The 16,412-nt window shown below is 35.5% G+C and overlaps 1 protein-coding gene across 8 annotated transcripts; it reads right to left on the bottom strand.

Moving 5' to 3' along the window:
- On the bottom strand, positions 1 to 15,935 carry LOC100868744 (uncharacterized). 8 transcript variants are annotated; one of them, XM_086913572.1, is made up of 11 exons: positions 15,672 to 15,935; positions 14,540 to 14,713; positions 14,088 to 14,462; positions 13,655 to 14,007; positions 12,779 to 13,538; positions 12,522 to 12,630; positions 11,453 to 11,581; positions 2,448 to 11,298; positions 1,271 to 1,446; positions 982 to 1,036; positions 1 to 795 (listed from the first exon to the last, which is right to left on the bottom strand). In XM_086913572.1, the coding sequence occupies exons 2-11, from the start codon at positions 14,705 to 14,707 to the stop codon at positions 771 to 773; spliced, it is 11,001 nt and encodes a 3,666-aa protein (XP_086769698.1). In that variant the 5' UTR covers positions 14,708 to 14,713; positions 15,672 to 15,935; the 3' UTR covers positions 1 to 770. The 8 variants fall into 8 exon arrangements, 7 of the variants coding, with proteins under 7 accessions (XP_086769698.1, XP_086769700.1, XP_086769696.1 ...); XM_086913574.1 differs by lacking the exon at positions 15,672 to 15,935 and having other exon boundaries at positions 2,448 to 5,674; positions 5,738 to 11,298; positions 14,540 to 14,746; XM_086913570.1 differs by lacking the exon at positions 15,672 to 15,935 and having other exon boundaries at positions 14,540 to 14,746.
- Positions 15,936 to 16,412: the final 477 nt, after the last annotated feature.

The following is a 16,412-nucleotide window of genomic DNA, read 5'->3' as shown; positions in this document are numbered from 1 at the left end:
TTTCTGTTTCATAATTTATTTATTCAACGACGCTTTCTTTTTTCTGTACAAAATATTTCGTGGAAATAGAAAGTTCGAATCATCATATTTAAAAAGCAACAAATAATTACGGCACTTCCAATGATAAAATTATTTTCACAATTAAAATATTAAGTTTCAATCATCGTATGATTTGTCAACTTTTTCGTTAGAAATTTATTCTTTCGATTCAATCGATAACATTTTATAGAAATATTCGTGCCATTAAATAATTGACAAATCACAGATAATTTGCATAACAGACCAGTGGTAAACGGAAAAATTTGCAAAAATTAAAAGAAATTATTATCGGAACAAATACATTTGTATCGAATATCAAATCTCGATACCCAAGAAACATCTTACGCCCTATTAACAATTTCATGGCTAATAAAATAACTGAAATATACATTTCTTTAAGGCAATTTCTTTCGTATATAATTCATCTAAACACGACAACTATACAATGATTATAATACAATTAAGTCCTCTCCTCACATTCTCTTCTTCTCTGAAGAGGAGTGACTTTTTAGAACCCTTTGAGGAAGTGAACGACAATATAATACGTGAATCACATTTTTTAATCACGTCGATGCTTTCACAATGTGTCGACGAATTAATCAAAATTTTCAATTGCTTTTCACTTGTTCGATTTAGTTTAATTACAGAAATAGTCTCGGCAGTTGGCACTTGGCAGGAATGTATCCAGAAGGCAAGGATAGTGTCCACCTCACCTCATCATTAGTATTCCATCACATATGTACCACTTTTGGTGTACTGCAATTTGTTTGAATTATTTTAACATTATGTTGAAATAATACTTCACTAAAAATATCTTTTAAATACGTATTAAAATTTTAGAAAAACATTTTATAATAAAATTTCAATATTATTATTTCTCTTTAATTCAAGTATTATTCAAGTATTATTCTTTATATTAATATTAATGTTATATACGTTTACCTTTTTCCCCATAGCCAATTTAACAAAACACTCGATTGACTCTGGACATCCCTAGCTGTAAACACAAAATCAATAAATTTACAATCTACGCATTTTTAACATATTTTAAAATTTCTAAGTAAAAATTTCTTTTTTTTTTTTTTTTTTTTCAAACTAGACATATATTCTATTCAATTGAGATTTGAAAAGCTTAGTTATGTAACAAAAAACACTTACAAAGCCAACCAAGTATTTCTACATACTATTACATAAAACTCTGAAGAATAAGATGAAAATTGAAGATACATACAGAGTGTGTAATTTGCATTGACGAGTCTGGCAGCTGCTTCAGGGGGTAAAGTACTTAAAACGTCTTTGTGCGCTAGTAAAGACATTTGCTGTGTGTGTCTCAACTCTCGTTCATCCCTCAATCGCACATCTTTTGAATGGCTCACCGTTTGCAGTTGTGACAGCCTGAAGGGAAAACTAGCTTATACAATAGAACAAGAAGCTTACTATAATACTGATCAATATGTCTTAATACTGCTGTCTTTCTGCCAAGGAATAATGATAAGTTAATTCTTTCAAGTCTACCACCGAGTATTTAAAGCTTTTATAAACAGCTTATATCTTTACACCTAGTTGATCCGTGAACATATCAAATTGAACTCCTAAACTCGTTAAAAGTACAATTTTTATGCTTTCTTTTTTTCATTTTTACATATTTATTTTATTATTCTTTATTCAATATTATATTCATTGTACGTATAATTATAGAAAAAGAGATCTAAAAGAAAATTTTGTTCATCAAACCTTTGAATCTCTAACGTTCTGGAAGTAGCAGGAACTCCAAAAAACGCGTTCGTTTCTTGAAAAGAATTCATATTTAAATGAAAAAATTTATCTTGTTCGGATTAATTGGTGCAGAGCTTCGAACAACATTAACAAATCGTACAGGGCTACAGAGGAAAGGATGAATCAACTTGGAAAGCTTGTTTCCGGATCTGCTACGCGCTAAGCAATCTTAGGGGCTAAACAAATGCGTAATCCTTTAATTAGCATACTTTAGAAGATTCTTTTGTTGAATAATAATGTTATTTTGTAAGAAACTATCAAAAAACAACTCATCAAAAAAAATAAATGAAAAGTTTATACATGTATAAAGATGGTATACAAGATGGTATATACTAGAAACAAAATATGTTACCTTTGACAATAAAAAGAAAAGAATTAATCTAATAATATTTCCTCAATCTGTGAAATTATCATATTTCCCGATTACGACCATTTTTCAATTATAATCCATAATTTCCATAATCAAATAAAAAAAGAAATCAAAATAAACTATATTTCTAAATATTACAATTATTGTAAAAAAAAAAAAAAAAAATTTATTCAAATATTTAACATTTATCATTCCTTCCTAAGTCACATCCATGTTATTGAGAAATTTTAATCGATACAGAAAGATGCGAATAAGTACGTACTTTTGGGCAAGGATTTCCTTGTTTTCCCCAATCGGTGCGTCAATAGCTTCTTTGGCTATCTCGACTGGTCCCTCGGACTTGGATGGTGAAGGATGTTCTACAATTGGCTCCACAGTGCCTTCAGAAGCGGACGCCTCCTTTTTCGGGCTGAACTCTACATTCGTTAAGGTACCTTTCCTCAAGTCTTCGTTAACCCTGATCGCGTTAGAGAGGCGTAATTGCAACGTATCGCGTTCTTCGAGTAACTGCATCAATTCGTGCGTCAATTCCTCGCATCTCACGTCTCTTTGATGAAGCATGTACAACGCGAGATCCAATTCCTGCGACGTGGAAGCTTTACTCTTCTCATCAGAGGCTTCCGTGTTTGGGGTTGTAGAAGTATCGAGGACAGACACGTCTTTCTTTAAAACGCTTTGTATTAATTGATACTCCTTCACTTTATCCTCTAAAAGTGTCTTCAACGAATTGATCTCGATTTCTCTGGCCGCCAATGTATTTTTCAATTCGGTAAATCTCCTCTCTCCCTCCTCGTACAACGACACGAGTTCCTCTATACGCGCGTCCTTCTCGTAAATTTGTATCTTCAAATTGTGAAGCTCTGCATCTTTGGTAATGCTCAACTCGGCTAATCTTCGTTCCTTCTCAGCCAAGTCAGAATTTACCCGCATCAGATCCTCTTCCTTGCGGCGCAATTCATCCTTCGCTCTTTGCCCAGTCGTGGACAACTCCATCAACTGACCTCTCAGATTTTCAATGTCTCTATTGCTGAACGATAACTCGTCCAAGATTTTTTTATTCTCCATAGCCAAGTTTCGCTTTATCTCATCGATCTCCATTTCCTTCTCTTTCAGCTTCCTCTCCAAGAATTCCTCGCCCTCCAAACGAATCTGCTCCTTCTCCGCGTCAAGCTTCTGCACAGCGTCTTTGGTCTGTTCCGAAAGTGTTTCGAACTCTTGCAAACGAGATACCTCCCTCTGCAATTCGACAATCGTTAATTTCACGTGTTTAATTTCCTCTTCCTTACCGTATAACTCGGCAGTCAATCTTTGAACCATCTCGCGCAGTTCAAATTCGTCCGATTGAGGCTCCATGCTGGCTTGGACAGACAGCTGAGACTCTTTTTCAGCTACGACGTACTTGAGCTCGTTGATCTCTTGCTCCTTGGCGTACAACTCATTCTGAAGCCTGACAATTTGCTCCTGTTCCTGGATCGATCTTCGATCCCTGGAACGAAGACTCGCCTCTTCTTTGGAAACGTATTCCTGGCTTTGCCCGGCCTCGATACGTTGCTCCAAAGCGTGGATTTGCTTCTCCTTTTCCTCGGCCGTTGCATTGATCGCCACCAATGAAGATTCCAACTCCGCCTTCTCGTTGTACAAACAATTGATCCTTTGTTGCATTTCTTGAATTATACCCGGATACGTGTTCTCGTTAAGAATATATTTCAAATGCTCGATCTCTTCCTGCCTCTTCTCAAGTTCAACCTGCATATTGTCTATGGTATGCTGTAAATTTTGCTCCTCGTTCTGCCCCATTCTGAACACAGGTAAACCGTCTATCATGTTGGTGGAATTACGTCGATCCTGTTGTTGTTGTTGTTGCAAACTGGACAATCTATCGATTTCCGTTTGTCTTTCGTTCAACAACCGATTAGTTTGATCGAGAAGGGATATTTTTTCGTTCAAATTCTGCCTGGTTTCCTCCAAAACTTTACGGGTCGCCTCCAACTCCGAGCTCAAACTGTTCAATTGCTCGCCCCTCCCCAACAATTCCCTCTTCAAATCTTCAACCTTCTGCGCCTCCGTACGAAGTTCGCTCAATTCGATCCTGTTTCTTTCTACGATTCCTCTATACTCTGCCGCCTGTTGCGCGTTCTTTCGCAACATCGCCTCTTTCTCGTCTAGGAGAGATCTCGCGTTTTCCACCTCCTGCTCCAAAATTTGAACACGCAGAGTATACTCGTTCGCAGAGGTTGCTGCGGACTCGTTCAAACGTTTACTTAGCTCCTCGATAGTTTCCACGCATCTCTGATTCTCCAACGACAATCTCCGAATCGTTTCCTCCCTTTCCGACAACACCAACGCTCTCTCGGCCAATTGTTTCTCCATCGAGGTGAATCTCTCTCCAACGGATGCCAAACTCGATTCCTTCTCCGTTAAATTCTGCCTCAAAACGTCCAATTCTTGTCTTTGGGCGTCGAGTTGGGCAACGTTGTTCCGCTTCTCGAGCAAATACTCGTTCACAGCTGCTTCAAACGTGGACAATCTCTCGTTAAGATTTTGCAAGTGTTTCTCCCTCTCCTCGATTTCTATCGCGTGTCTTTGCATCAATTCTTGGGTCGCCTGGCCGACCAGAGCGCTCACCGTTTCCACGCTCTGCCGTTCGATAAATTCCTTTTCCTTCTCGCTGAACGATCTCTTCAAACTCTCCATTTCTTGCCTCTTCTCGTCGAATTCTCGATTCAACTCGTGCACGGTATTCTGCAACTTCATCTTCGCTTCCTCGTTGTCCACGTACTGTTTCTGAAGTTCTCGCTTCAAGTCGGCCACCTCTTGTATCCTGATATTCAAAAGATCGGTCACCTCCAACATGGATGCGTTCAAAGAGGAGACTCGTTTCTCGGAGGACGCCGTCAATTCCGTTAACCTTTCCTCCACAGTTAATTTTTCCCGCGAAACGCTCTCCAAACTCTTTCGCAACTCGGCAACGTTTGTCTCGGAAGCCTCGAGTTGTTGGCGCAAACCGGCTATCTCCATTTCCAATTTGCCCGTCCTCTCGAAAGCCTCCTCTTTCAGGTAATCGGCGTTCTGCCTCATTGCCGTTACTTGATCGTTAGCGTCCATCAAGCTTTGCTCGTATTGCCTCCTCAACAGATCGTACTCCTCCCTAGATTTACTCAACACCGCCTGCAATTCAGAAATTTTCCCGTTTAACTCGTCCACGATCTGGATGGACTCGTCCTCCTCGGCGCTACGTTTCGACTCTAAGGCGGACAACTTGATCTTTTGCTCCTCGAGGAAGTGTTGAAGTTGCTCGTTCTCCGTCGCGAGCGCCTCCATCTCGTCCTTGAGATCGTCCATCTCCTCCTTGTACTTCTTCGACAAACTCTCGAAATCCTTCGTTTCCTCGGCGGAACTTCGTTTCCCCCTGGCGAAGGCGACCTCCTCGGCCTCGACTCCCTCGCTCGACGGGGGATCCTCGAGCCGAAACGACGAGTTCCTCCCCCCCTGCAAACGTTTGTCCAGAATTTCTACCTTGTCCGACAACTCTTTGTTTCGAATACGAAGTACCTCCATATCCATGTCCTGCCTCTCTTTCATCTCCATGTATCTCTCGTTCGCGGAGACGACAACGTCCAACCGTTTGATCAACGCCTCCTTCTCGGCCATCGCGCTCCTCCGCTCCTCCTTAACCTCGTTCAAATTCCTCTCCAATCTGTCGATCTGCGACCTCAACTCCTCCTCGATCGCCGAATCCAATCCGTCGGTGGCCGACCTCTGTATCTTCAATTGCCGTTGCAGGCCCTCCGCCTGCACCTTGTACTCCTTCAACTTCTTTATCATCCTCGCGTTCCTCAACTGAGCCGCTTTATTTTCCTCCGCCATCCTCGCTCTCTCCTCCTCCAAATCTTTGACCCGATCCTGAAGATCCTCCACCCTGGCTCGAAGCTGCATCTCCGCGTTCATCGGGATCAACGTTGTCGAGGCCATCGCCTGCTCGCTCGCCAGCTGCGCGTCCTCCGCGCTCCATCCCCAAATCTCCTCGTCGACGTTGATCCTCTCCGTCGAGCCGGCATCCCACGCCCCCTCGCCGATACTCAGAGAAGACACGTTCTCCTCCGTGGCGAGTTTCTCCGTATCCCCCTTCAGTTCCGACGGGGTGGACTCCTTGGTTGACGCGTCTGTCGTCGTTTTACAGGCCTCGTCCAACGCTCGGCTGAGATCGGCGATCGTTTCTTTGGCCTCGTCCCTTTCACGGCCAACTCTCTCGATCTCGGTGTGCAAGCTTCGCCCAAGGTTCATCGAGTCGTCCCTCAACTCCTCCATCGATCTGGTCAAATCGTTTACCTGCAATTGGAGCAAATCCCTCTCCTTGGTGAGCGAGAGGACGCGCTTCTCCAGCTCCTGGATCGCCTCGAGGTCGGTGGAATTTTTCAACTCCGTCTCTAAATTGTTCAACTGTAACTCGTAGGAACGTAGAAGGGAATCTCGTTGATTTCGTTCGGCGATCGTTTCGTCCAACCTCTCCTTCGCAGAGGTCAGGCTCGCGTTCAATTCCCTCAATTGATCGTCTTTGGCCGACAACGATTCCTTCAATTTATCCTCCTCGGCTGTTCGACGGCTCGAGTTAAGCAACTCAACGTTCAACGAGTCGATCTGTTTCTCTCTCTCGGCCAACAGTTGTTCCGCCCTCTCCAAATCGGCTCGCGCTGCGTCTAACTCATTTCGAGAGAGTTTCAATTGCTCGATCAGTCGATCCCTGTCCTCGACCATCGTCCTCTTCGACCGATCGATCTCCTGGCTCAGATTGGAGCATCGCGCCTCCTTCTCCTCCAATAAACTCTGCAATCTCTTCACCTCCTTGTCGGGATCGGAATCGGGTGGCGCGCTGCCAAAGATTCTCGAGGCGTCGAACAATCGAGGGACGTTATCCCGAACGGATAATTCCACGCTCGTCGATTCTGCCGTACTCTTGTTCCTGTACGCGTCCAACTCCGTTTCTAAATCTTTTATCCTCCTCTCGCTCGAGTCTTTCTCCATTCTGAGAGACTCGATCTCCCGTTCCAACCTGTGCCTCGTCTCTTGCAACGACTTCTCTGCCGTCTCTCTCCGCGCCTCCGTGGATTCTATCGATCGTCGCTCCAGCTCATCCCCTCGTTCCCGGACAATTTCCATTTCCCGCCGCGCGTTCAACAATTCTTCCCCCCGTTCCTCCCACTTTTTAACCAGATCAGAGTTGAACGCATCCACGTTCTCCAACCTTTCCACGCTCCGTCTACTGTCCTCCAACATCTGCTCGCTTCTGATTACCTTCTCCTCCAGAGTGGCATTCGCGGAGCTCAACTGGTCGATCCTCTCCCTCAATTCCTCGTTCTCCTTCGACGCTCTCTCCAAATTTACCTTCGCCTCCTCGTGACTCGACGCCAACGAGTTGTACTGGAATAAAAGATCGTTGTACGGATCCTCGAGCGTTCTGTTCCTCATACCTGTCTGGTTCATCATAAGGTCGTTGAACCTTAGGGATTCCCTCATCTGGACAAAATTGCCAATCGAGTTCGCCAACTCGTTGTCCAAGTTCTCTATCTCGGCCTCCCGCTCTTGCAATTTCGCCTCCAACGCTTGGACCAACGTCTGGCATTGCTCGCAATGGCTGCAACGTTGCGCCCCGCTCATTTTCATCGTATCGTCCTCGTTCGTGGCCGCCGCCGCCGCCGCCTCCTCCTCCTCCTCCTCCTCCTCCTCCTGGGTCTGGGTGGTGGTTTCAGCCCGGGTGTTGGCCACCGTTTTCTTCTCCATCCGCTCGAGCAACAATCGCCTCTCCTCCGACTCTTTCTCCACCGTCTCCAATTTCTCGTTTATATGCGCTTGCTTCGACAACAAGAGGCCGTTCTCGGCCTTCAGATCGTTAATCAACGCGAGGTGTTCCACGTACTCCGCCTCCATAACCTGCATTCTCACGCTAAGCTCTCTCGCCTTCTCCTTCATCTCCTCCAATTCCAACTGCTTGCGCTCGTTCTCCTCGACGACTCGCTGCCTGTAAGATTCGTACTCGGACAATATATCCCGCCTGCTCTCTTTCTCCGTGGTAAGATCGGCCGTGGAAGATTCGACATCCGCCCGTAACTTAACAATTTCCTCCTCCATCTCTGTAATTTGTTGAGTGAGCGAGCTCATCCTCTCCTTCGAGTTCGTTAAATCGGTGGTCAATTTCTCGACATTCTTTGAAGCTTGCGCGGACTCGTTCCTGGATTGGGCCAGTTTCTCCTCGAGTTCGGCTATCCTGTTGTCCTTCTCGCGGATCGCGATCTCCACGTCTTGAATTTGCTTGTTCTTGGCCTCTTTCTCGTCTTTCTCGGTCGTCCATTTCTCTTCGAGCTCGGCAACCCTGGTCTCAAGCTCCTGGCACACAGCCGTCTTCTTCTTCAAATTGGCCGCAATCTTCTTCATCTTTTCCAATTGCGTTTGTATCTTCTCCTCGGAATCTTTCAACTTTTTCTCCAAATCGGCAACCTTAGCCTCCAAAGCGACTTTAACCTCCTCGGTTACATTGCGACCGATCAATCTCTCCTTCTGCTCCAACTCCTCCTTCAATATCTCGCATTCTTGCATTTTCCCAGCCAATTCTTCGATCGCATTTTCGAGCCTTTGGTTTTGCAGTTGCGTGTCCTCGGTATGCTTCAATTTCAATTGTTCCATCTGCTTATAATTGCTCCTCAATTCCGCTTGCAAATCGTCGACGAACTTTGTATTATTGTCTATAATGCTCTGCAACTCCCAGACTCGCCTTTCGACTTCACCTTTCTCGCCTTTGGATTCCGCAATTTGTGCCTCTAGATGATCTTTCGTTGTTATTAAATCAACAATTTCCCGTTGCTTCTCCGTTAATTGATTTTGAATATCGTTATTTTGCTGCGACAAATTTTTCACTTTTTCCGATAGGTTACTATTCTCTTTTGCGGTTGCATTAATCCTGCACTCCAGCTCGTCCAAAATCATATTTTTATCCTTCAATTTTTCCACCAAATCGTTATAATCTTTCACGGGTACCGACTCCTCTGCTTTGTCACTCAATTCGGCAATATTTTTCCTCAAAGAATATATTTCCTCTTCCTTAGTTTTTACCAGATTAAACAGATTTGTAACCTCGTTGGTCATCGATGTTATTAAAGAATCCTTCTCTTGGATTAATACTTTACAATTGTTAAACTCATCTTGCAAACTGTCTATCGTAATCATTTTATTTTGGAGCACCGTATATTTGGCTTGTAATTCTTGATCTTTTTCCTCGATAGTTTCTTTCAATCTAATAATTTCACTCTCTTTTTCAGAGACTATTGAAATTTGGTTTTGAAGCTTTGATTCAAATGTCACCGTTGTATCCTGCAATTGTTTTTTCAGTAATACAGTTTCTTCATCTTTCTCTTTATTTTCCTCTAACAATATTTTATTTTCGTTTTGTAATATTCTGAATTTTTCTTCGATGGATGCTTTTCCTACTTCCAATTTCTCCATTTTTTCTTCCATTTCATTGCACTTATATCTCCATTCTTCTACGGTACTGAACATTTCTTTCAATTCGTTTTCCAAGGTTTCGACTTTCTTCCCAGATTTTTCATAATCAACGATCCGTTGACTTTTCTCTTCCAATTCTTTTTCCTTGTTTGCTAATTTTACTTTCATTTCTTCGATTAGACTTGTTTGTTCTGCGATCAAATTTTTGCACTTTTCTATCTCCTGTTCCAAAGAAGCAACGATCATCGATTCTGTTTGTTGAGACGAAGGTTCATCCAATTGCGGTGTTTTAAGTACTTCTTGATCAGATTTTTCCAAAGGAGCACTAACTTGTTCATCGAGTTGTTTTTCCTTCTCTTGAATATTCTGTTCTTCAAGATTCGGTTTATCTAATTTTTCGATAAGTTTTAAATTAATGTCATTATTAGAATCCAACATTTGATTAAGTTTTAAATGTAATTCTTCTTTTTCTTCTGTAATTTTTGTTATATTTTCTTCTAATTTTTGATTAAAGGTTTTAAGTTCTGATATTTTTGTAACTACTTCTTCGTTTTCTCTTAACAATTCTTCTATTTTAGTTTTCAAATCATTGATTTGAAGATCTTGATTTTTGTCGTGCCACTGTTCCAATGAATTACGTAATTCTTTTACCTCTTTTTGTAAAAGATCTTTTTCTTCCATCAATATATTAATTTGTGTTTTGAAATCAACATCCCTTTTCGATACTTCAGATATTTCGGATTGTTTAGTTTCGATTTGAACTTCTAATTTATCTGGCTCAATGCTTAAATCGGTATTGTTTATAGACAACATTTCAATTTCTTTATGCAATCTATTATTTTCTTCGATGAAATCCATTACTTGAACTTTAAGTTTCGATAATTCTACAGATTGATTATCATTTTCTTGCTCCAAAGTATCAATCTTTAACTTCAAATCAATATCTGATTTAGATTCGATATATTCTAATTGTTCCTCAAGTTTTGTAAGTTTAATTACAAGTTCGCTGTTTTCTTGTGTAAGGAGCTCAATTTTTGTCATACTCTCATTATTTTCTGGTATTCGTTCAAAAGATTCAGTCGAACCCGTATCCGAGGAACCTTTCTCTTCCACTCTATTCAACTTCATTGTTAAATCGGTATTTTCTTGTGTTAATTGATCAATTTTCTTTAATAATTCATTTTTATCGATGTTATTCATAGATTCGATGGAATCAGCATGCGAATTTTCTTTCTCTTGAAGTTTATTCAATTTAAGAGTTAATTCATTATTTTTCTGTGTTAAATCTTCGATTTTTTTCAACAAATCAGTTTTATCCAATTCTTGTATAGCTTCAAATGATTCAGTAGATCCAGTATCAGATGTCCCTTTTTCTTCGAATTTCGATATTCTATTGTATAACTCGGTATTTTCTTGTGTTAAAGTCTCCACTTGTTTAATTAACTCCGCAGAATTAACCTCTGATGAAGATTCTAATTTACTTTCATTCTGCATTCTATGCATAGCTTCTAATTGTTCTTCAAGATCAACGACTTTTATTTCTGCAGTTACTCTAAGATTCTCAGATTCTGCATTTTCCGCCTCTAAAGACGAGATTTCTTGCTTCGCCATATGAAGCTCTGAAATAAAGATTATATATTCGTTGAATAATTAACTTCATTTTTTTTTTTCGTTTAAAAAAATTTTTTTCTAATTTGAAATTCAATATTAATTTCACATATAAAACATATAATACAAAAAAAAAAAAAAAAAAAAAAAAGATACATAAATTACCTTGCAAAAGATCCAATTTTTGATTCTCTAGAGTAGCAATGGCTTCAATTTGCATTTCAATTTCTTTCGTTTGAGCAGAAACTTTACTTTCAAGATCAACAACACGTTCTTGCCAATCTCCTGCTGAGGCTATGCAAACCGTACAACATGCCAATGATGTATGTATAATTGATATTAATTGATAATAAATGCAAAAGCAAGCAAAACTTAAATGTTACAAATAAATTTATATTATAATAAGCTTAATTTTTTTATAATTATTGTTATCCAAGGATTAATTTATCTTGCAATAAGCATGATTAATATGTGAAACCAATTAATTCAGCAAGCAGATTCCCAAAGCAAATATAATTTTTTTTTTATTTATTAATATAATCATTCATTTATTTGTTATATATCTAAATAATATTTATATTGTAAGTCATATAATAAAATCGTTTCATATGATACCAATAATATAAATTATATAAGGCAAATGATTTAAAAGAAAAAAAGCAAAAGTTTTTCTAACTCTTCATGCAAGTAAGTCAACTATATTAAAATATTAAAATGTAAAAAAATATACAAAATATAAATATCTGCTAATAAAATATATTTAATTTTATATCAGAGTGTAGCAAACTTTGACAAGTAAAGTAGGTACCATGTTATGTTAAAAAATTTAATATAATTGATTAGTATATTATAATACTCAATAAATATTTTGATTTAGAACGAATATCTAATTAATCAAGTAAAAAGATTCCATCACCAGAAATTAGCATAATTATAATTTTCTCAGTATTCCTTTTATAGAAAAAGTAATAATAAAAAAGATATTAATAATTTATTTTATATCGATAAAAATCAATTATTAAAATATTTAATAAAATCTCTTTTATATATTATTAAATATGTATATGTATATTTATGTACATAAATTGAAATTTCTCCGCAATCAGAAAAACGGGACTGTAGATAATTATTTTAAGAATAATATACATAAACAGACAATGCATTGCACGTACAATGAATAACATAACTAGAACAATGGAAACAGCAATGACAGAATTTCTGTCCTGGTTCCTACCTTTAAGCTCGTCAAAGTCTACCAGACTCAGCTGAAGGTTACCTTTCTCCTCCTCTAATAATGCCACTTGATTCCCCAATCTGACAAGTTCCGCATTTGTATCGGATATCTATAAATCACAAAATTACATATATTTTATTGCTGTTATAATTTAATAATTATTTATGTTTTCAACCGAAAATTAATTTAAAAACTTCGAAATTAATAATAAATCTTTCATCTTATAAATAATAATAACAAATCTTAACAAATCTTGCCTTTTTAAAATTTTCCAATTGTTGTTGTAAACTTTTTACTTTACTTTTATGTTTTGCTTTAATTTTGATCATATTTTTATTCAATTCTTCTAATTCCTTAGTAAGTTTTGCGACTTTTTCATCTTCTTTAATAATGTCCTCTTCTGGTAACTTCGCTGCAATTTCATTTTTTTCTTCTTCAAGTTTATGAACTAAGTTTTCAAGATCAGTTATTTTATTTGAATACTCTTCATTTTTTAAAGTTAAATCCGCTACTTGTTTCTGTAATTCTGCTTTAGATTCTTCTTCAAGAAATTTATTAGATTGTTTTAATTCTTCTACTAAATTTTCAAGTTCAATTATTCTATTATCTTTTTCTATTATTGCACCATTACCATGCATAGATATATTTACAATTTTATCTTGTAATTCTGCAACGCTTTTTTGTAACTCATATTTTTCATCTTGCAATTGTTTATTATTATGTTCCAACTTTTCTAATTTGAATTGCAAATCATCAACAGTTGGATCTCTGACTATTCCAATACCAGATTCAAGTTTAAAGACTCGTTCATTAGCTTCTGCTAATTTTAACTCATAATCTTTCAATTGTTCCAACAAATTGTCGTTTTTCGCTTTAAGTGAAGATTCCATGAGTACAAAATTTTCTTGCATTGATTTCATAGCTTCTTTAGTTTCTATCAAAGTATCCATGGTAGAACGAGAGAAATCGACACTGGCAGTCTCAGATAATTTTTGCTCATTAATCTGTTTCCTAAATCTATATAAAAATAAATGATAAATAAATATATATCAATCGAAAAAAATAAATATTAAAAAATAAAATATTAGAAATTAAAAGAATAAAAATTTTAAAAAGCTTATATATAAAATTACCCGTCAATTGAATGTTCTAGTTCTGTAATTTTATTATCTCTTTCTTGCAATTGCATTAAGAGATTTTCGTTTTTATTTTTCAAAGATGTCTCTAAAAGTACAAAGTGTTCCTGCATTGTTCGCATTTCGTCTTTTGTATCTTCTAGAGTGTCTAACGTCGTTTTACCCTTTTTTGAAAGATCTGCAGACATAAGGGTAACTGCCTTTGTCTTAGATTCAATAACAGAATCTTTTTCTTTTAAGTTTTCCTGAAGATCCATAATTGTAGCTTCAAGCTCCAAAATTTTATTATTAAGTTCTGTAATTTTACTTTCTTTTTCTTGAATATTTTCTATTTGAATTGGTGACATGATCTATAATGAAAATATTAATTATTAAATATAATTACTTATAATATGGTATTGACAAAGAATTTTAAAAATTAATTGCTAACATCAGAAGTAATCATGACTGGTTTTATAGGTGTAATAGATATCTGATCCTTTTGAAAAGTCATTACTGTCACATCTTTTTCTTCTAATTGTTGCCTAATAGCTTCTACTTTTTCTTCAACTGCTCGTTTAGTTTCACTTATTTCTTTATTACGTTGTTCAAAAGCCTTTCTATTCTCTGCTAGCTTTTTTTGGAGTAAAGTAGACTTTGCTTTTGCAGTTTTTGCTTGACTAATATCATCAATATTTTCTTCAGGTGTATCTGTTAAAGCAGTCTCAGATATACGAGTTATATCTTTAGAAGGCAAATTTCCTTCTCTATTTCGACGCGATAACTTAGCTCTAGATTTAATTTTAGAAAGTCTCCTTGCATATTCCTAAGTTTAAATTATAATTTTCTTAGTAAAATAATTAAATTTTTTTCATTGAACTTTTATAAATTAATATTTATTACCTGAACTTCCTCTTCTTTCTTTTTTAAACTTTGTTTATTTTTCAGCATAATTTCTTTCAAAGATTCCAACTGACTTTTATTTTGTTCACATTTTTCTTTTGCATGTAGCATAGATTCAGGTGCATCCCCTTCCATTGTTCCTGGTGGTTCTTCTGATGCACTCCACATTATGAACTGTAGAATTAATAACAATAAAAACCACTTCATTATAATTTATGCAAGATAGTCTTAAATTTTTATAAATAAGAAATTATGAAATCAATGGCAGTGAAAGTTTCTATAAAGTGGCCAGACAATGTGTCACCCACTGCTCTCATTTTCACAGACTAATTGGATGAAAGCTTGAATAAGGTAAACTAATTGTATTATCCATATGTATAGATATTGAATGTCAGAATTAACATTCTAGTTACCTTGTGGCATATTTAATTCTTACAATATAACACTTAAGCATGAAATGATATCTTATATAAATTTTCAAATGAAGAAAAATGAAAAAAATACTAATATTATAATTAATATTAAATAATTATTAATAAATAATTATTGCATATAAATCTTTTTTATCAATGAATATATTTAAATGCATTATATATTAATTTTGTTTTGTAATTATTAAGAAATATTTTTTAATAATACGTATAATTTTTTTGTTTTTAAATTTATAATAAATAATAAAAATTTATAATATATTATAATTTTAATATAAAATAATGAATATATTATTTATTATACTTATTGAATATACAAAACAATAATAAAATAAAAATATTACAATATAATTTAAAATATAATTTAAAATTCAAAATTTTAAATAATTGTATTGATACATGACATGTATAAATATTTAATGAATAAATGAAAAAGTTAACCTCAAATCAAAAATTCTTTAAATCAAAAAAATATAACATTATAAATTAATTTTAAAATAAATAAACAATATAACAAATAATAAATAAAATTTGCAAAAAATTTAATATATAATGAAATGACGTAATTTGCATTATGAAAAAAATATATTCTAAACATTTTTAACGTCAAAAAATAAAAATTACAAAGTAAAATTACTTTCATATATTAAATAAATGTGAACATTTTTTTAAATGAAAAATTCTTTTGAAATTATATTTACCTTTATTTATATTTCTGAAATTGTCAAGATGGAAAGACGTTACTGTTCATACACATATTTTGTCAGAGTTTTTATCATTCACATTTGTATGCAATTAAAACTGAATATATTCATATCTATATTAATAATTTTACAATATTTATAATGATTTTACTAATAATCACATGTAAATATTAAACAAATTGTAATACTATGCTTCAAAATGTAAAGTCTACATTACTCCTTTTACAGCCGGAAACAGTTGGACATTTTAGGTGCATATGTGCTGCCACTTTACGGATATTTTTATTACTATCAAAAATCATAATAATTTAAAGGAAATTTAAAATATGCATAATTTAATGTTGAATTAATTAAATGTATATTCTAATATTTTTTAATCTATTAGAATCATTATTCTAATGTTGATAATGTTGATAAATTAAACGAAATATTTATTTAAAATCTATTATGGAAACCATTTCAAATTTAATTGTTTTGATTTTATAAATTTTTATTAAATATAAAAAATTATTCATATTTAATATTTTTTACGTGTATAAGTTAAAATTATTTTCAAATGATAATTAAGATTTAAAGATTTGAGATTTGAAACAAAAAATAATATTATTAATAAGATTTATATGCTATACATGTTTTTATTTAAGATTTGATAAAATTTTATAATATATTTTTAAAATATTAATAATTTATTATAATTTAAATATATATAAATATATATATATTTGATGAATTATTAGT

The sequence above is a fragment of the Apis florea genome, unplaced genomic scaffold (genome assembly GCF_048593485.1).
Source record: "Apis florea isolate Af1SG1 unplaced genomic scaffold, ASM4859348v1 contig_3496_pilon, whole genome shotgun sequence".
Taxonomy (NCBI): domain Eukaryota; kingdom Metazoa; phylum Arthropoda; class Insecta; order Hymenoptera; family Apidae; genus Apis; species Apis florea.
The sequence above is the reverse complement of the archived record's forward strand: the minus strand, read 5'-3'. Positions and strand labels throughout refer to the sequence as shown.

Bases quoted from the DNA above. Each gene is read 5' to 3' on its own strand.
- LOC100868744 (XM_086913570.1), bottom strand. From the start codon at position 14,746: ATGAAGTGGTTTTTATTGTTATTAATTCTACAGTTCATAATGTGGAGT. The intron at 13,539-13,654 runs GTAATTTTATAT...ATTTTTATATAG, and splicing joins CTAGAACATTCAATTGACGG to ATTTAGGAAACAGATTAATG. The intron at 12,631-12,778 runs GCAAGATTTGTT...TGTGATTTATAG, and splicing joins AATTGGAAAATTTTAAAAAG to ATATCCGATACAAATGCGGA.